This window comes from Balaenoptera musculus, chromosome 8 (genome assembly GCF_009873245.2).
Source record: "Balaenoptera musculus isolate JJ_BM4_2016_0621 chromosome 8, mBalMus1.pri.v3, whole genome shotgun sequence".
Taxonomy (NCBI): domain Eukaryota; kingdom Metazoa; phylum Chordata; class Mammalia; order Artiodactyla; family Balaenopteridae; genus Balaenoptera; species Balaenoptera musculus.
The window spans coordinates 8,813,782-8,832,651 of NC_045792.1; the positions used below are offsets into that span (position 1 = coordinate 8,813,782).

General features: G+C 53.7%; 1 protein-coding gene across 7 annotated transcripts; it reads left to right on the top strand.

Moving 5' to 3' along the window:
- The first annotated feature begins 1,954 nt into the window (after window positions 1-1,954).
- Window positions 1,955-17,576, top strand: ROBO4 (roundabout guidance receptor 4). Of its 7 annotated transcripts, XM_036861800.1 has the most exons (20): window positions 1,955-2,094; window positions 4,036-4,286; window positions 4,392-4,549; window positions 4,633-4,962; window positions 5,163-5,320; window positions 5,510-5,630; window positions 5,910-6,037; window positions 6,134-6,362; window positions 6,606-6,718; window positions 7,456-7,624; window positions 7,779-7,964; window positions 8,093-8,135; window positions 10,019-10,155; window positions 10,275-10,538; window positions 14,285-14,392; window positions 14,555-14,708; window positions 14,845-15,072; window positions 15,234-15,592; window positions 16,555-16,761; window positions 16,908-17,576. In XM_036861800.1, exons 4-20 carry the CDS (start codon window positions 4,638-4,640, stop codon window positions 16,916-16,918), a joined length of 2,940 nt encoding a protein of 979 aa, XP_036717695.1. In that variant the 5' UTR covers window positions 1,955-2,094; window positions 4,036-4,286; window positions 4,392-4,549; window positions 4,633-4,637; the 3' UTR covers window positions 16,919-17,576. The 7 variants fall into 7 exon arrangements, with proteins under 7 accessions (XP_036717695.1, XP_036717693.1, XP_036717694.1 ...); XM_036861798.1 differs by lacking the exon at window positions 4,392-4,549; XM_036861799.1 differs by lacking the exon at window positions 4,392-4,549 and having other exon boundaries at window positions 14,570-14,708.
- Window positions 17,577-18,870: the final 1,294 nt, after the last annotated feature.

Genomic DNA, 18,870 nt, shown 5'->3' on the forward strand with positions numbered 1-18,870 from the left:
GTTATTTTCCCGAATGTATAAAACTCCTGAGAGTTATTGAGAAAAAGACAAATAAGCAATAGAAAAATGAGCTATAGATAGAAACAAATACTTCCCAGAAGAAAAAACACAAATGGCGAATAATACTTGAAAAGATGCTCAGCTTCATTATTTAATCAGGCAAATGCAAATTAAGACAATAATAATATATTTTTTTGCATACTAGATTGTCAAAAATAAGAAATCCATCAACTCTTCTGAAGATGTGGTTTAAGGTTATTGGGACAACCAAATGATCTGGAAAACAATTTGTCATTAGCATCTGAAGTTGAATATTTGTATGTCCCAAGACACAGAAATTCTACTACTAGGTTTTTTATTCCCTAAAGAAAATCTTAATTATACTAGAAGACATACAAAATAAACATTCAGCATGGTTCATAATAGAAGAAGAAAAAGAACCACTTGATATACTACAGAGTAAGGAAATTATCAAAGACACTCTTCTGCAAAGAATCATAGAATTGTACCTGATTCCTGACAGCACCCAATTTAGAGCAAAACTTCGCTTCCTAGGACCCTCCTCAATACTCAGTCAAAGTCCAAATCTTATCATAGGTTCTAACACCTTACTGAGGCACCCCATGGTGCACACTCCCCTTAGCTGCAAGGAGTAATAAACCCAACATGTTAACAACAGGTATGTTCTGGTGGTCTTTTCTTTGCCTGCAGGGCATTGACAAGCTGAACACAAAGTACAGTAACTGATCTCTTTTTCTTCTTGCACATGTGAGCAGACAGTTAAATACTGATGCCAACAGCTTTCAAAATCTCCACCTGGTCCAATTTCCAATGTTTGGTCTAGATGTGACCCATAGACATTGGTGTTGAGGAAACCAAGAAACTGTGGTGTTGAGAGTGTTAGAGGTGATTTCCACATGGACCCTCGAATTGCCCGTGATGTTGATGGGACCAGGAAGGAGGAAGCAGAAGCAGAGCCAGTCAAGTGGCCTCAGGGCAACTTTCCCTTGGCTAAGAGGAGATCATTCCTGTCTCCTCTCTTGTCTCAATTTCCCTCCAGCTATTGGCATCGTGGAACAAAGAGGAGAGTTTGGAAAATGGGACCAAACGGACTCAAGCAAAGAGGGAAACAAAATAAAGCAAAACAAAATAAAAACAAGAAGACACAAAGGGCAGGATCTCAAGGCCAAAGAGAGTGCCCTGGGTGGTGAGGGCCGGCCGGCTGTGACTCTGTTGGTCAGTGAGGGCCTATGCCCCTTCCAGAACACTCAAGGGCTACTTAACACATACCTAGTGTTTTCACAGCACTTACATACCCACTATCAACAAACTTCATACAGACACTTCAGAGATAAAGAAGGTGGGGCTTGGAAAAGTTATGTGACTTATTTGAGGTCCCTCTGCCAGTAAGAGGTGGAGCTAGGATCGCAACCTAAGCATAACTGACATCAAATCCCACCTGAATTAGTACTGTTTACCCCACCAGCTTGACCAGCAGGAGTCCCTGGGCTGCATTTTCAGAAAACACAGAATAAGACGCCAGAGAAACCAGGAGAAAAAAATGTCCTCTGGAGGGTCCTTGAAGAGCACCTAATCTCTCTCCTCTCTCTTCCCTCTTACAAGCAATGAAAGAGTTACTCACAAAAACACAAAACTCTAAAACTAGGGGGTGAAGGAGGATAGTATTTAAACTGGTCACTGGCCGGAGCATCCCCAGGGTCCCAGAGCAGAGCTTCCTTGTAATAGTTGGAGGCGGGTCCCATTGACTAACGTCATCCCCATGACTCACGCAGTCGGCTCTTCCTTAGTGTGTGGAAATGAGACAGTCAGGATGCTGATGGGACAGGTTGCTGGAAATGATCACTGTGGTCTCTGAGAGCCATCCAGACATACCTCACTGTTGGGAAGTCCCCTCGGCCATCACTCCACGGATCCCTGAGTGCCCTGGATGCTTGGACTGAGTGAGGAGAAAGAGTCTTAACGTCCTAAGGAAGAGCTCAGAATGATGGGGCCTTCCAATCCCCATCAGTTCTTAGCACTTGGGTGTCCAGAGTCTGGGAATGGAAAGAGGCTGTGCCAACGGCATGTCCAGGGGTGAGTCACGTAACTGTGGGGCAAGGGCCCCTCCCCAGCTGCTGCAGCCTCCAGGCTCCATTCCTGCACTACAGCACTGGCGCCTCTCCTCGCTGAGTCACCTGCCCGTTCCTACTCAGCGGAGGACAGCGCTAGTCATGAATCTGAATTCCTTTGAGACTTGCCCTCTTACCCCCCAAGGGAAATTTATACCATCTTTCTGGATTATAGAGATTTGAGTCAAATCAAGCTGCCATCAAATAATTAGCAGAGAACTTGTTTAGTCTCCCCAAGTCCAATGTATAAGCAGAAGAGACTAAGGAGGACTGCTAACAGCAACGTTCCTGGGGAGCAGGTAGTCACTGGGTCAGACAGGCCTGGGGGGCTCCGGACCTGGGAAATCCCAACTTGGCTAGATGTGCAGTAAATCCATCTGTCCCACCACATCCTTTCTTGTTCATCCTTGGCTGACTTCAGTGTCCATGTGAATACCTCCTTCATCACTCTGTCCCCACAGATCCCTGACCCCATAAATTCTACTCCGCCATGCCTGGCACACACATGCCCAGGCACGCGCCATGGAGTTTGTCACTGCTCTTAGTTCCTCCACTTCTGAAATACCAAGCTCTATTCTCTGACCCCAATTCCTATTCTTCCAGCTCTGTCACTCTGTTACTTTAACTCTATTTTTTACCCCTTGGAAATGCCCAGTTTGGAGAGACCACAGTGTTCTCTTGCTCTAATTGTCTTAATCAGTCTTGGTCTGCATTTAAGGGGAAAGAGAAGAAGGAGTGAAGGAGGCCTTCCTCTTGATAGGCTGTGAGGGCCGTGGCTGCAGCTGGCACCGAGGCCAGGCTGAGAAGCGGGAGGAAGGGAGGCAGTCGGCTGGGTTAGGGGCCCCACAAAGGAGCTGGCCGGGAACAATGGGGAACAAAGGCTGGACATTCTTCCGCTGAGTCTCCAGAGCCTGGCCTTGGCCTTCCGGGAACAGTTCCAGGAAATGTCTGAGATTCCAGATTTGGAAGGAAGAGACCTGTAAACAGGAGCTGGGCTCTGAGAGGGGAGAGCAGCATCTCTGTAGGCAGGGGGTGGGGAGCCACGGGGTGAGCACTGACATTGCAGGCTCACAAGCTACAGTCCTGTCTGCTCTAGACACGAGGTTTCAGGGCTGGAAAAACTCTTAAAGGTCATGTACTCCAACCACCTTTCCAGGGCCTGAGAAATATCCCTGCCAAGGATGCTCAAATAGTTTCAGTGACGGGATGTGCATAAAAATAAATGTATCACAATATTGGCTAAGCTTTACTGATCACTTACAATGCATTAGGCACTGTGCTAGGTGATTTTATGCTTTATCTCCTCTCACTCTTACTGCAGCTCTCAAGGTAGGAACTATTATTATTATTATTATTATTATTATTATTATTATTCTCACTTTACAAATAAGGAAACTGACTTTCAGGGGTTAAGTCACTTGCCCGAGGTCTCCCAGAAGCTTATCTCATCTGTCTCTGGGCTGACTAGGCTCACAGAGTGGGCGTCTCCCAGACTGTCCAAGAGCCTGTGATCTTCTCTGTCTTCTGACCTACCACCCTGACCTCTCCCCGGGAAACGGGCCAGGGCATGACAAGACACTCTTGCTCCCCGCACTCGGCTTCCGGGGCCTGCTTTCCTCTACCCTCAGCTTCAGAATGCTGTGCCCTGACATTCCACCTCTGGGTTTTCACGCCACTCTAGCAGGGGGTCGCTTGGAAGCCAAGGGATTGGGATTGGGATTCAAGGGTTCCATAGAGGCTTGGGGTAAAGGATCAAAACAGTGGCTGGAGTTATGGTTAGGCTGCGGATTACCTCTAAGAAATCCTAGACTAGATCACAAGATAAACCCTAGGGCGGGGCTTGGAGTCAGAGGTTATGACTAAAGGATCAAGGTCAGAGACTTTCTCTCCTCTGGTCTCCTCCCAGTTCTCCAAGGCACTGAGGGCCAGGCAGGAAGCATCGGTTTCCTCAAAGCCGCTTCCCTCCTGGGGCAGAGTCTCGGTCACAAACAACCACCACCACCGCGCCCGCCCCTCTTTCCCTCCGCTGTGAGCTCAGAGCAGTGGGACAAAGTGCTACGGACGAGGACAGAGGCCCGAGGGCAGCCATGGGCTCTGGAGGAGTTTGCCTCCTCGGGGCCCGTCAGCCCCTGCCTCTCCTGCTTCTGCTCGTCACAGGTGAGTGTGGCCCTCCCCACTCCTAGCCCACGCTCCGCTCCGTTGGTCCGAGGCCTGGCCGAGGCAGGGAGGAGACCCCCTTGCTCCTCTGCTTCCCTTTTGCAGTGGGGGGTACCAGAGACGACGGTGGTGATGACGATGATGGTGATGTTGAGTGTGAGGCAGACAGACTGAGAGCTCCACTGGCCCTCACCTGGGTGCCCCGCGCGCATGCTGGCCTTCTCCCCTCCCAGCTAGCGTGTTATTGGGGAACTGATCTTCAGGCAAGAGGAGGAAGATGAGGCGTGCAGGGATTTGGGGGCCCTATTTGTAGTCAGACTGGGCTCCACCTCCTTTTCTCTCCCAGGAGGCATGGCTCAGGACTCCCCACCCCAGATCCTCATCCACCCCGAGGACCAGCTGCTCCAGGGCCCTGGCCAGGCCATGATGAGCTGCCAGGCCTCAGGCCAGCCGCCTCCCACCATCCGCTGGCTGCTGAATGGGCATCCCCTGAGCATGGTGCCCCCAGACATTCACCACCTCCTACCTGACGGAACCCTCCTGCTGCTGCGGCCCCCTCCCCGGGGACGTGCCCACGATGACCAGGCCCTGTCCACAGACCTGGGTGTCTACACGTGTGAGGCCAGCAACCGGCTGGGCACGGCAGTCAGCCGGGGCGCTCGGCTGTCTGTGGCTGGTGAGGCCTGGGCGGGGAGACTTGGGAGTGGAGACCTGGGCTGGGGGTGGCCCTAGATGGGAGACCTGGGAGGTGGGGCTCTGAAGAGTGAGCTCAAGGCAGCGGAAAGGTAGGTAATGCAGAACGCTGGGAGACGCCAAGGCGGGACCTGGATGTGGGGACTGGGTCCCGCTCTCTGTGACCCTCCCTCCTCCCCACAGTCCTTCGGGAAGATTTCCAGGTCCAGCCTCGGGACGCGGTGGCCACGGTGGGCGAGCAGGTGATTCTGCAGTGTGGGCCACCCTGGGGCCACCCAGAGCCCACAGTTTCATGGTGGAAGGATGGGAAACCCCTGGCCCTGCAGCCAGGGCGGCACTCGGTGAGTGTAACCCCCTTCACCTCACCCTGTCCTGGCCACAACTGTGCACACCGGAGGGACTGACCCGCCCCATGGCCCAATGTCCCCTGCAGAATTTGAGGAAGGGGAGGCGGTGAGGCCTTAGACTTCCCTCCCCACTCAGAGGCCCTCCCTGCAGGGGAGACTTCACAACGCACCTGGTCCTGACAGGTGTCCAGAGGTTCCCTGCTGATGGCAAGAGCAGAGAAGAGTGACGCAGGGACCTATATGTGCGTGGCCACCAACAGTGCAGGACGACGGGAGAGCCGGGCAGCCAGGGTGTCTGTCCAAGGTAAGGGGGGGGCGGTCAGGGCCAAGGTCGGGGGCTCCAGTTAGGGTGGTGTGGTCTGCTTTTGGCTGGGGTTAGGGGATGTGAGAGCGGAACCCGGAATCAGGGTCAGAGTGGCGGGGACCCCATTTAGGGGTGGTTCCCCCGTCCTAGAATAGAAATCGGAGTGCTCTCAACCTGGGCAAGCTGCGAGTTCTGGCCCCTCTGTGGCCGAGGGATGTCCCACTCCTCAATTCCTCCGTCTGGCCTATGGGCCCCACCCCAGCCCTGTGCTCCCCACAGAGCCCCAGGAATACAAGGAGCCCCTGGAGCTTCTGGCTGTGCGCATTCAGCTGGAAAACGTGACCCTGCTGAACCCAGACCCTGCGAAGGGCACCCAGCCTGGTCCTGCCGTGTGGCTCAGCTGGAAGGTGAGGCCCAGGACCTGGGCTGGAGCCCGTCACAGCTCCAGAAAGGGCTGGTCACGAGAGCCCTGAGCCCTCCTCTCTCTCTGGACTCTTTCCCAGGTGAGCGGCCCTGCTGCACCTGCTCAGTCCTACACGGCCCTGTTCAGGACCCAGGCTGCCCCCGGAGGCCAGGGAGCCCCGTGGGCAGAGGCCCTGCTGGCTGGCTGGCAGAGCGCAGAGCTTGAGGGTCTCCACTGGGGCCAAGACTACGAGTTCAAAGTGAGACCATCCTCCGGGCGGGCTCAAGGCCCCGACAGCAACGTGCTGCTCCTGAGGCTGCCTGAACAAGGTCAGGGACAGATGCCCCCCAAAACCCAACAATATACCCCCAGCCCCTTTTTGTCCCACTCTAGCCGGGGGGGATGGTGGGTCCCACCCCTGGGCTCCCTCCTGCCCTGGCTCAGCAAGCAGAGCTGAGAAAGGCTCTTAGTCTCATCAGTATGGCTCTGACCCTGTGTCCCATTCCAGCTCTTTTCCCTAGAGCCTTCTCCCTCAGCATCCCTTACAGCCTCTCTCCCTCCCCCCTCCCCAGTGCCCAGTGCCCCTCCGCAGGAGGTGACCCTTTTACCTGGCAACGGCAGTGTCCTCGTGAGCTGGGTCCCACCACCTGCTGAAAAGCACAATGGCATCATCCGTGGCTACCAGGTACCCTCCACAAACTGACACACCCCCTCCTAGTGGTGCCAGGAGATCCCTCTTCCCTGGCGTCCTGTAAGACACTTGCTCTGGGCACTAAGAAATGGTACTTGGGCAGAGAAGCAAGGGAAACTTACTGTTGTTGGGCAAGGACCCTACTGTCTGCCAGACGCTGCCGAGCACTTACTTACACAATCTCATTTCATCTCATAGCCCACCCTGGGTCATTGTCCCCAATTTACAGACATGGAAAGTGAGGCTAAGGTCACAGGTGCGGGAAACAGAACAGGAGTCAAACCAGGCCGTGTCTGACTCCCAGCTTCTAAGGCAGTGGTGTCAGAGGGTGGTTCCTGGACCAGCCAACATCAGCATCACCTGAGAACTTGTTAGAATGCAGATCCTCAGGTCCTTTGCCAGGCTTTGTGAATCAGAAAGTCGGGGACGGACCTGGCAATCCGGATTTTATCAAATCCCCCAAGTGATCCTGAAGCACGCTGACGTTTGTGAACCACGGGTCTAAAGCCTATTTCGGCAGATTACTTTTGTCCCTCGTCTGTCGGTCTAGAGAGAAGTCTCTCCCACGCTGTAGGGGGAGGAGGAAATAGGACGTGTGGGTGCATGCGAGGGGCGTCCCCAGGTGAACGGCAGGACGGGGCGGCCACACGCCCGGAGTCTGATCCGCAAGAGGAAGGGCTGAGCTGCTGGGATGGTGCCAGGGGGCGAGCTCCCCTCTGTTTGTGTCTCAGGTCTGGAGCCTGGGCAACACCTCGTTGCCCCCCGCCAACTGGACGGTGGCGGGCGAGCAGACCCGGCTGGAGATCGCCACCCGCATGCCAGGCTCCTACTGCGTACAAGTGGCCGCAGTCACTGGGGCTGGGGCTGGGCAGCCCAGCAGCCCTGTCTGCCTCCTTTTAGGTGAGGACAGTGCCCACCGGCCCCACCCAGACCCATTCAGGCCCCATCTCCGCCTTCCTCTCTCCCCGCTCACGCTTCCGGCTCCTCCCCCTCGTCTGCCCCACCCTCACTGCCTCGGCCGCCCCCTCCCCACTGAGCTCAAGTTCCCATACAGAGCAGGCCGTGGAGCAAGCTGCCCAGGAACCCAGTGCGCACGGGCCGTGGACCCTGGAGCAACTGAGGGCGGCCTTGAGGCAGCCAGAGGTCATTGCCAGCGGGGGTGTTGTGCTCTGGCTGCTGCTGCTGGGCACCGCCGTGTGCGTCCACCGCCGGCGCCGAGCTGGGGTGCACCTGGGCCCAGGTGAGAAGGTGAAGTGGGCTCCCAGGTGATCAGGTCTTCCCTGGGTCCAGCCAGAACGCTACAGGGGTTTAGACCGCTAGCCAGGTGCTGGAGACTCTGGGCTGACCCTTCCTCCTGCCCTCCCCCAGGTCTGTACAGACATACCAGTGAGGACGCCATCCTAAAACACAGGTGAGAGACGAAAGGGCCTGAGGCGAGGGAGGGGCAGAGGGGCCGAGGGACAGTGGAGCTGGGATGGAGAACTGGCCCGGAGTACTAGTCTCCCCTACTGCCAGGCAATTTGGCATCCTAGTACCTGAATTTCCCTTGAACTTCAAGTGCGAATTAATTTCTCTTTCATTAATGTTCCTATCACACCACTTGACAAGGTGAGTAAACTGAAGACTCACGACTCAAGTGACTGCCCAAGGCTACACAGCTAGTAGCTGCCTTCTGAATTCGTAATCCAGTGCTCTTGTTACCAAGCTCTCATGAATACTTGCTGCACTCTCCTGCTGACTCGTTCTGCTAGGTGGAGAGTAACTAGCACAGGAGGACCAGTCTGATTTCTAATTTGCTCTGCACACTCAGCATCTACCTAGTAGTCCCTTTGGGTACAGGAAATCACCTGCCCACGGAGGCATCTTTCCTTCGCAATAAGCCACCCGCAGTTCCAGCAGAGGGCGCTCTGCCCTTGCGTGATGGATTCTTACTCCTTGTTCTCAGCCGCGGAGCCCGCCTGCAGGTACATCTGCTCCAAGCTCGTTTGGCTGACAGAGCAAGTCTCCCATTATGAGACACGATACTAAAAAAGAAAACATCCTTTTTTCTCCTACTGGCAGAATTTTACACTAAATAACCATTTCATCTCTGCCCACCTTCTCCTGTTCTTTATCTCATTAGATCTCCTCTGGGAGATTTCACATTCCAGGTCTGCATCTTTCAACAGGAATTTATCAAGCACCTACTGTGTGTGAGACACATCCAGCTCTACCATTTTGCTGTCAGTTTCTTGGCCCAGAGCAAGGTTCTGTGCTGGCTGGTGCTGTGTTCCTGCGTTGTTCTGTGCTCATTGGTCTTTCCCTTCCAGCTACTTCCTGGACTTAGTCTGCTCTGCCCGGAACTTTCTCTGGCTCCCCTGGGACTTCATCCCTTCTCCCTGAGGGAGATTCCACTCTGATCACTTTGTTCATTCATTCCTTTAGAACAGCTTCCATCTAGCAGAGACAGCCACACAAGCATAAATGCAATCCAGAGTTGGGAGTGCAGAAAGATGTACAAGTACAAGGAAGGGGCTGGGGGGGGAACTATGGGAGGAAGAAGATTTCACATCTACCCTGACAGTTAGAAGGGGAAGGGCAAAGGGAACAGCAAGAAATAGCCTGTTGCGTTCATAGGGAAAGACAAACCTTTTGGTCTGGCTGGGGCATACTGTGTGGGATGGGTCAGAGCAAAAGGATAAGACTGAGGAGCTGAAAGCCAGACCAACGAGGGCCCTGTTAACCATGCTAGGCAGGTGGGCTCTATCCTGGTAAATGGGGAGCCACTGAAGGTTTTAGGCAGAAAAGTGCTTTGGTCTGATCCCTGCCGCATAGTGTCCCATTCAAAGGGAAGCAGGCTAGAGGTAGAGAAGCCAACATTCAGGTAGCAAACTCCTGATCTGCTGGCTGAGTGATCTCACATTTCTTCTTCTCAACTTACAGCATCAGCCTTGTAAGGAAGGCCTTACTGTTGCCATTTTACAGATGGAGAAACTGGGGCTTAGAGAGGCTAACAGACTGAGTGGCCCAGGGTTGCACAGCTAGGCTGCAGCAGATCTGGCTCCAGGTCTGTGTTCTTTTTGTCTCAGCCCATAGCTATCTCTCTTTGATACCTCCTAGCTCTGGGCAACTCAGACTTCCCCTGATCCCAGGACAAGAAAGCGGTGCTGAGTTTGGGACAGCAGATCAGAGATCTGTAGGAGACTGTGAGGGGCTGAAAAGTAGTGAGAATAACACCCCACCCCTTCTGCTACCCGCTGAGCTGGAGGTCTTGGCCAATCTTGTTCTCCCTCCACCCCGCCCTCCATTGCCCAGGATGGATCACAGTGACTCCCCGTGGCTGGCAGACACTTGGCGCTCCACCTCTGGCTCTCGGGACCTCAGCAGCAGCAGCAGTCTCAGCAGCCGACTGGGAGTGGACCCCCGGGACCCACTAGACGGTCGTCGCTCCTGTGAGCATGTCCCGAGGGGGTGGGGTGGGCCTGGCAGTGGAGCAGGGGTCCCAGGGCTGGAGAAGGGGGGCATGGGTGGGATGCGCTCACCATAATTCCTCCTGTCGTTTTTATTGCAGTGATCTCCTGGGATCCCCGAAGCCCCGGTGTGCCCCTGCTTCCCGACACCAGCACTTTTTATGGCTCCCTCATCAATGAGCTGCCTTCCAGCCCCCCAGCCCGGCCAAGTCCCCAGGCCCCAGCTGCCAGGCGGCTCACACCCCAGCTGGCCAGGGCCTCCAGTCCCTGGCCCAGTTCAGACAGCCTCTGCGGCCGCAGGGGCCTCTCTTCTCCGCGCTTGTCTCTGGCCCCTGCAGAGGCTTGGAAGGCCAAAAAGAAGCAGGGTAAGGATGGGAGGATGGACATGGTCTGAATCGGGTGGTAGGGGGGACAGGAGAGAGCGTGGGGTGACCTCGACACCGGGTGTGGGCCGCACCCCACCCACAGCCTGTCCTGATGGACGCCTATCGCCACGCACCCAGCCCGGAGTGTGCTGGCCTTAGCTTTTCTTTACACCGTGCTCTTGCTTGGGTTTTGCCACACCAGCAGTGAGCCTTGTTTCTGCAGCCAACTCAACTCAGCAAACATTTAATAAGCACCACTGTATGCCAGACGGGGGACACAGAGACACCAGATATAATCCTTGCTCTCTACGAGCTCAAAGTCTCATGAAAGTGCCTGACCAGCGCACAGATAATTCTAGAACCTGGAGGGGTGTCACCAGTGCTAGCCCGAAGCCTCAGGCACTCATGACCTCTCTACTATGCACTGTGTCCATACGTACTATGTACGTGCACGATATATGGGTCTGCCCAGGTACCCACCTCCAACTGGCTTCCCAGAGAAAGAGTATTTCCTTTCTGTCCAGATTTTTCTCCTGACTTCCAGCTACCTGCTTTGACTTTCTAGAGAGAAATAATTATAGTCTCTGTTTCTTTAGCAACTACTCTATGTGAGGTGCTTTACTTATATTTGTTTTCAAATATTTCATTTAACCCTCACAACATATTGGCTAGGTGCTATTTCTCTAATTTTACAAGATTCGGAAAGAGGATCAGAATTGGGTAACTTGTTCAAAACTCCATGTCCATAAGCTGCAGATCTCAAATTTGAAGCCAGAATGGTCTGCTTCCAAAGGCTACTCTGAATCTCTCTGGGAGCACCCTTGGGAAATTCTATTCTCTCGCTGACTCTTTTCTCCTGTTTCTGAACATTGTCTGCACTCTCTCTGCTGTCTTCCTGAGCCTCCTGTACTGATTAGTAAGATTTACAAATGTTCAACAGCCAGTTTTGTTAAGTGGATATAATCCAACTTTTATTAAGACAAAGATGGATTCAGAGTAATTAAGAGCTTGTCCAATATCCAGAATTTTATGACTCTAAATATTAGCCAAGCTGGCATCCTTTCCAGCTTTGCCTCAGAGCTATTGCATTAGAAATCATCTGTGATAATGAAATACCAGCTAAAAAGAGGTTGCAGAAGTCTCATTTAAAAACTAGCTTTTCCATGGATAACCACACTAATTTGAATATAACGTATACCCTGTCTGAGAACATTAATACTACCCCACAAAAGGTGAGCAATTTTCTACACTCAGTTCTTAAGAAGGTTCCAATTCTGAGATGAAGCTTCCTAACCTCACTCAGAGATTCAGGTCCTCACTGCACCCCTTTTCTCCTCACCCGGCCCCACCCCACCACTGCCCAGGATGGGCTGAGAACAGCGACTCCCCTGGGCTGGTGGACACTTGGCCTACCTCTGGCTCTTTGCAGCGGCAGCAAGATCTCAGAGGCATGGAGCTCCTCTACTGCTGTCAGCTAGTCGGAAAGACTGCTTCCTTGCCTTCTAAAACTGGCAGGCTCTCTCAGTGTCCTCTACCCCGTTGACTTGCTTATTCTTTTTTCTTTTCTTTTTTTTTTTTAATAAATCTATTTATTTATTTATTTGTTTGTGGCTAAGTTGGGTCTTCGTTGCTGCGCCCAGGCTTTCTCTAGTTGCAGCAAGCGGGGGTTACTCTTCATTGCGGTGCGCAGGCTTCTCATTGCGATGGCTTCTCTTGTCACAGAGCACAGGCTCTAGGCGCACGGGCTTCAGTAGTTGTGGCACGCGGGCTCAGTAGTTGTAACTCACGGGCTCTAGAGCGCAGGCTCAGTAGTTGTGGCGCACAGGCTTAGTTGCTCTGCGACATGTGGGATCTTCCCGGACCAGGGATCGAACCTGTGTCCCCTGCATTGGCAGGTGGATTCTCAACCACTGTGCCACCAGGGAAGTCCCCTTTTTCTTATTATCTGACCTTAGTTGGGTTTTTTCCTCTGTGACTAATAATCTCACAACTCCTGTCTCCCGTGTCTAATCCATTATATCTTATTCTCAGTTCACTTTGCTGATACATATCATCAATACATTGAATAGCCTCATTAAATAATTAATTCAAACAAATATTTATCACAGTTCAGGTGTGCCCAACAAGATTCCACCTAACCCTGATAACATGTTTACTGTATAGTTTAATTCAAATAATATTGAAACTAAATTCAAGTAATTCCAAGCAAGGTGGAAGGAGGGTTGTTTTGTTACCAGAATCCTTAGAGGAAATGATAGGAGCAGGGATGAGTATGGCCTTTTCCTTCCCTTTCCACCCAAACCAACATAAACAACGGGTGCCCCCATTTCTGAGCTTAGTCAAGAAGCCAGGCACAAGACAAGACAAAGGTGATGAGAGCAGGGTTGGAGCACCCAAATTTGGCCTCCGGGACTCCCTGGGTCATATGACAATTAAAGGAAATGAGTAAAAGCCAAACCAGCCAAAGTACAAAAGGAAACTTTGATGGAGGAAGTCTAGCTATTGTGTGGCTTTTCATCCCAGTGGCTCAGAAGGTCTGGCTACTGTACATGGATTCCTAGGGTCCAGATGGATTCTTGATGAATGCCTTGTCCCTGCTTTGAACCTGCCCCAGATCTTTGAAATCGGACTGACTAGACAGCTCTGTCTTGAGAGTCCTGCCTGGTCTCTGGTCCCTTTTCCTAACTGGGCTTCTGATCATGTGACACTGACCTGAAGGCTGTTTCTTTTCTCCTTTGCTCGATGTTCTCCTGTTCCTGGTCTTGGGAAAATCCTTTTCCCTTTATTATTCTGCTCCTCTCTGGTTTAAGCTGAGATCCATTTTGGTTTTGGCCTGACCAAGTCATTGCACACAGCCGGGTCTTCTGTATTGTCACACTTCACTCAGAGCCCTGTCTCCTAAGTGGCCACATGGGCCTGATGATGGCTGCCACCTTGTACATGATTCTTCTCACCTTGTGTTTAAACCTGCATCTCTGATATCATCCATCCATTCACTCATTCATTCAACACGCACTGAATATCCACGGGCAGGGCATTGCCTCCCTGGGTGAGACCAACACATCTTCCTGTTTTAAAGTTCCTCTTCCCATCAGCTGACTCTCTCCCTTCACACCTGACATGGTCTGGAGCTCCCTGGTTTTGTCTTCCTCATTCAGCTCAACTTGACAGCCCAACCCATCTCTCCAAGTGAGAGACACTTGGGTTTATCAGGGCAAGACTATGCAGAGCCATGTAAGATATTTGCAGTGTGAGAAGTGGAAATTAACAGATTCTCTCCAAGAAAAGAAGGAGTATTTGCCTTCACGGAGCCAAAATTCATGAGAGTAGGTAGCAATGTGAGGGTATAGAGATCAGGAAATTGGAATGTGTACAGTAAAGAGAAATAAATATATCTATTAGGTGCCAAGAACTTTCCAATCTGTTTTTAGTTAACTGGCCAAACCATGCTTTGCAGTGGTTGTTTACAAACGAAACAGGCTCAGGAAGGTTAATGGATCTACCTGAGGTCACACAGCTAATACGTGGCTGAGCCAGGCTGAGTGCAGGTGTTTTGACTCCAAGCTTAGTGCTCCTTCCATTATATCACAGCTGCCTGGATGGAGGGAGGTTCTCTCTCCCTCTTCCCTCTGGGTTCAAGAACCCTAAAGCTTAACTGGATGACCAAGCTGAAGATAGAGCCTGTGGTTGAGGTCTGCAAGGCACACCCAGGCTTGGCCTCCAGCCACCGACTCTTTGCTTTGCAGAGCTGCACCAGGCCAACAGCTCCCCGCTGCTCCGGGCCAGCCACCCCGTGGAGCTCTGGGCCTGTGAGCTGGGCAACCGAGGCTCCAAGAACCTTTCCCAAAGCCCAGGTGAGAGGAGGGCGCTGCGAGGCAGGTGAGGGGGTGAGGCAGGGTGTGGGGCTTCTCCTGTCCCTGAGGAGGCTGGCTGGGTGCGGACAGGACTCTGAGGGGCTGGGTAGACGGACAAACTGGGGCCTGGGGCTGATGGGGGTTCTGCTCTCTCACACCCAGCCTGTCGTTCCCCAGGAGCTGTGCCCTGGGCCCTGGTTGCCTGGCGGGCCCTGGGACCACAGCTCCTCGGCTCCTGCAGTGAGCTGGTGACTCGCCCTCTCCCCGCAGCACCCCTCTCTCCTCGTGGACCCCCCACTCAGAGTCAACAGACCCAGTAAGAGGGCACGGGCTCAGGAAGCAGGGCTGGGCACTGGGGGTGTGGGGTGTCTGCTGAGCGTGGACGGGGCTGGGGGAGGGGTGGCGGGGCCAGGAGGACGGCACTAACCATCCTGCCGTCTTACCCCAATCAGGCACTCGGTGGAGCCCCAAGCCCCCTCCTGCCCCCCACTGCCAGCAGCCCCCGTCCCCGCCTTTATCCCCTCCAGTCCCCAGGCCTCTTCCCTCTCTGGCCCCAGCCCAGCATCCAGTCGCCTGTCCAGCTCGTCACTGTCGTCCCTGGGGGATGACCAGGACAGTGTGCTGACCCCTGAGGAGGTGGCGCTGTGCCTGGAGCTCAGTGAGGGTGAGGAGACCCCCAGGTGAGTGGCCAGAGGGGCAACCAAAGGAACAGATGTGAGCGCGAGGCAGGAGCATGCCTACGTCTGCTGCCTCCACCCTCCTCAACGGGGCTGTTTCTGCCACTCCACGCCCTGCCCCCCCACCCCGACCGCGTCCCATCCCCCGTTTCGCCTCTTCCTAGGAACAGTGTCTCTCCAATGCCAAGGACTCCTTCACCCCCCGCCACCTATGGCTACATCAGCGTCCCGACGGCCTCGGAGCTAGCGGACATGGGCAGGCCTGGAGGAGGGGTGGGGTCCGAGGTGAGGGGCTTGCTGTGCCCACCTCGGCCCTGCCCCACACCCACGCCCAGCGAGGGCTCCTTGGCCAACGGCTGGGGCTCAGCCTCTGAGGACAACGCCCCCAGCGCCAGAGCCAGCCTGGTCAGCTCCTCCGACGGCTCCTTCCTCGCCGACGCCCACTTCGCCCGGGCCCTGGCCGTGGCTGCGGACAGCTTTGGCTTTGGTCTGGAGCCCAGGGAGGCAGACTGCGTCTTCACAGGTACGTGAGATCACGGTCTTACTCCTCACCCCCACCCCCTGGAGTGGACACAGCTTCTCCCCAAGCAAGAGGCAAAGCACCCTAAGCATCGGATTCATCATCGTCATCCCTAAAACAGCTAGTTTTTTATTGACGGATGACTATGTCCCAGGCACTATGATAAGTGCTTCACATACACTCGGCATTAACAGCAACTCTCTGAAGAATATTCTTTGTCATTCTTTTCCAAATGAAGAAACTGTAAGTCCAACGGCTTTATTAGCTTGCTCAAGGTCACCTACCAGAACAAGGATAAATTGTTCAAGTTAAAATCACAGAGGCAGCCAATTGTACAGTCCATTCTGCTACCTCCAGGACCCTCTTACCAGATGTGGGTCTCCAGGAAAGGTTGCTCCCCAGCCCAGTGACTCGGATCCGTCCCCACTGTGGGAAGTTTTCTCTCATACGTCCCCCTGTGCTTTCAAGGCCTTCTTCCTGTCCTGTGTGTGGCAGGATGGGAAGTCACTGGGCTGCCTGTTTCACGTGTCTAGCAGGTGGGACCATCATCCCCAAGTCAACAGAAGGTAGTCAGGGCTTCCCATGGCCCTTTGGTGTGCCCTTCCTCAGACACTCTATTAGATCCCCTAGACCCATCTTACAAGCCCTAACTCTACCTTTTGCCCCGCAAAAAAAGCAGTCAGCCTTGTGGCGAATAGGAGAGCAAGGATTACCTAGGACAGAAGGCCAGGGCTGGGCTAGGAGGAAAGAGTTCAAGCTGTTCTCTCTGAAGAAACCAACGGACATCTTCCTTTCCCTGGGGCAGAGGCTCCTGTGGATGTGGCCACTGGGGGTGATCGACCGAGTGGGGCTGGGTTATGTCTAGGGTTGGGTGTATGCCTTAAGCAGCCCCAAGCTCTCTGCCCTAAACTGGTCCATAAGGGTGAAGGACAACCCTCCATAGATACCTCTACCCTCCCTGACAGATGCTTTGTCACCTCCCTCCCCCCGGGATGACCTCTTCCTGAACTCCGCCCTCTCCCTGCCCCCGTGGGAGTGGAGGTCAGAGTGGTTGGAGGACATGGAGAAAAACCACACCCAGTGGCTGGGAAGGGGGCTGCCTCCCTGGCCCCCCACCTCTCGGATCTCGTCCCAGAGAAGTCAGCTCAGCTGTCCTGCGCCCAAGGCCGGCGGTAAGTGTCTGGCTGGCTGGCTGATGTGGCAATCTTGACTGCAGGGGTTCTTGGCAGTGGGGTGGGGTCCAAGAAGGCGCCTGGGGTCTGGCAGGAGAGCTAAGGAGCTGGGGGATAAATCCATCCTCCTTCAACTTCTCCTACAGACGCCTCGTGAGCTGATCCCAAGACTGCCAAGAGGAGAATCAGAACCCTCTCCCCTGTCAGCCACCAGCCTGGGCTGTGGACTGTGGGTCTTGGCCTGTGCTTCTCTGCAGTTGGGGTCCACCTCTCCCAGCCTCCAGAGTTCTCCGTCCCGGATTGTGAAAACAAATGAAAGCAAAACAAAATACGAACAAAGCGGACCTGGAGCCCCCGGGGGGAAAAAATCATCTCCACCTGACTCCCAGCCCTTGCTTTTCCTTCTGCTTCATCCACGTCCAAAACCAGGTCATTTGGGCCTAAGAAGCAGCCCTAAATCCTGATCTCCCCACGCACTTGGATCACGGGAAGTGGAGGAGCCAAATGTCTGCCTGGAGGACAGCAGTGGCTCACGGGAGAGGGCTGTGGAGGAAGGAGCTTCTCATCTCAGGGCCTCCCCTCTCAGCCCTTTCTGGACCATTCCTAGCTCTCTCCCCAAACACACCACGAAGGGACATAAAGAGAGACTCCACTGAGGCAGTGAGGCCCTATCTCAGCACCAAGACAAAGGGTTCAGGATGAGTCTAGGGAGGAAGATGAAGGAAGAGTGACGAACGTGGGACAAATACACCCTCCTCACACTGTTGTCACTATAAGCTTAAGGAATTTGATACCATAAAGCTACGATGACTTGAGTTCTATGAGGTCACTCTGCGGGGCACCATCCTGGGGAGGGCTCCTGGGTTAGAAAGGGATGCAGTGTTCATTGACACTCTGGCTGTCACTCCTTTCTGTTCTGTTGTGAATGGGGGAATTACCTGCAGCTTCCAGACTTTAAGCAGAATCCAGGAAAGGGAGGGGTGGGGGATTTTCGGGGGGGTCTGCTGGTCTTAGCAACTTGTCCTGCGAAGACAACTCCTGCTTTCAGAGGTCCCAGCTGCCCTCCCCAAAGACCAGTCCCAGATGGTTTCTTAAAATAGACAAAGTAGGGGCTTCCCTGGTGGCGCAGTGGTTGAGAATCTGCCTGCTACTGCAGGGGACACGGGTTCGAGCCCTGGTCTGGGAAGATCCCACATGCCGCGGAGCAATTAGGCCTGTGAGCCACACCTATTGAGCCTGCGCGTCTGGAGCTTGTGCTCCGCAACAAGAGAGGCCGCGATAGTGAGAGGCCCGCGCACCGCGATGAAGAGTGGCTCCCACTTGCCACAACTAGAGAAAGCCCTCGTACAGAAACGAAGACCCAACACAGCCATAAATAAATTAATTTTTTTTAAAAAGTTTATAAAAAAAAATAGACAAAGTAGCTAAGTTTCACAAAAGGTAGAACCACCTGTAACGGTTGGCTAGTGGGCACCCTTCAGACAAAAAACAGAACAGAGAAATGGAGGAGCAGGACTTCCAGAGCCTGAGCCGCAGAAAACCAATGGAGGGCAGGCAGGGCTGCATCCTCTCACTTGGTGGGAAAGGTCAGGGGCAGAATCCACACGCTGGGCGGTTGCTACCGAGCACGCCCAGGGTCGTGATCTCAGGATGAGGAGTCAGTGCTCTGGATACACATCCGTTCCTCTTTATTTGCTTTTCCTTTTTTGGATTTTATTTTTCTTTTAGCTTCCTGGTAAAATTCCTTTTGAAAACATGCCAACCTCATTTGCCAGACCAAATGAGAAAAAAGGGATTTGTACACACTTAGGTCAAAGTGGCAGGAGAGGTCAGAGCCTGGGATTGGCGGGGGTCAGCGGCCATCCCCTGAGAGCCCGGAGCAGTCACTGGGCAAGTGAGACGGAAACAGACCTCAGTGCCCAGCGAGTGGCGTGGGCTGTGGGTTCGGGAGTGATGGGGACTATGGCGTTCGTGGCCAAAATTAAAAGGAAATTCTCTGCCAGTCTAACCAGCTACATCTGGGCCTAATCTGGCTAAGAGGTGCCCGTCTACACACACCCTTCGTGAGGGGGTGTGGCTGGTTGTCTGAAAGAGCCTGTTTTTCCTTCT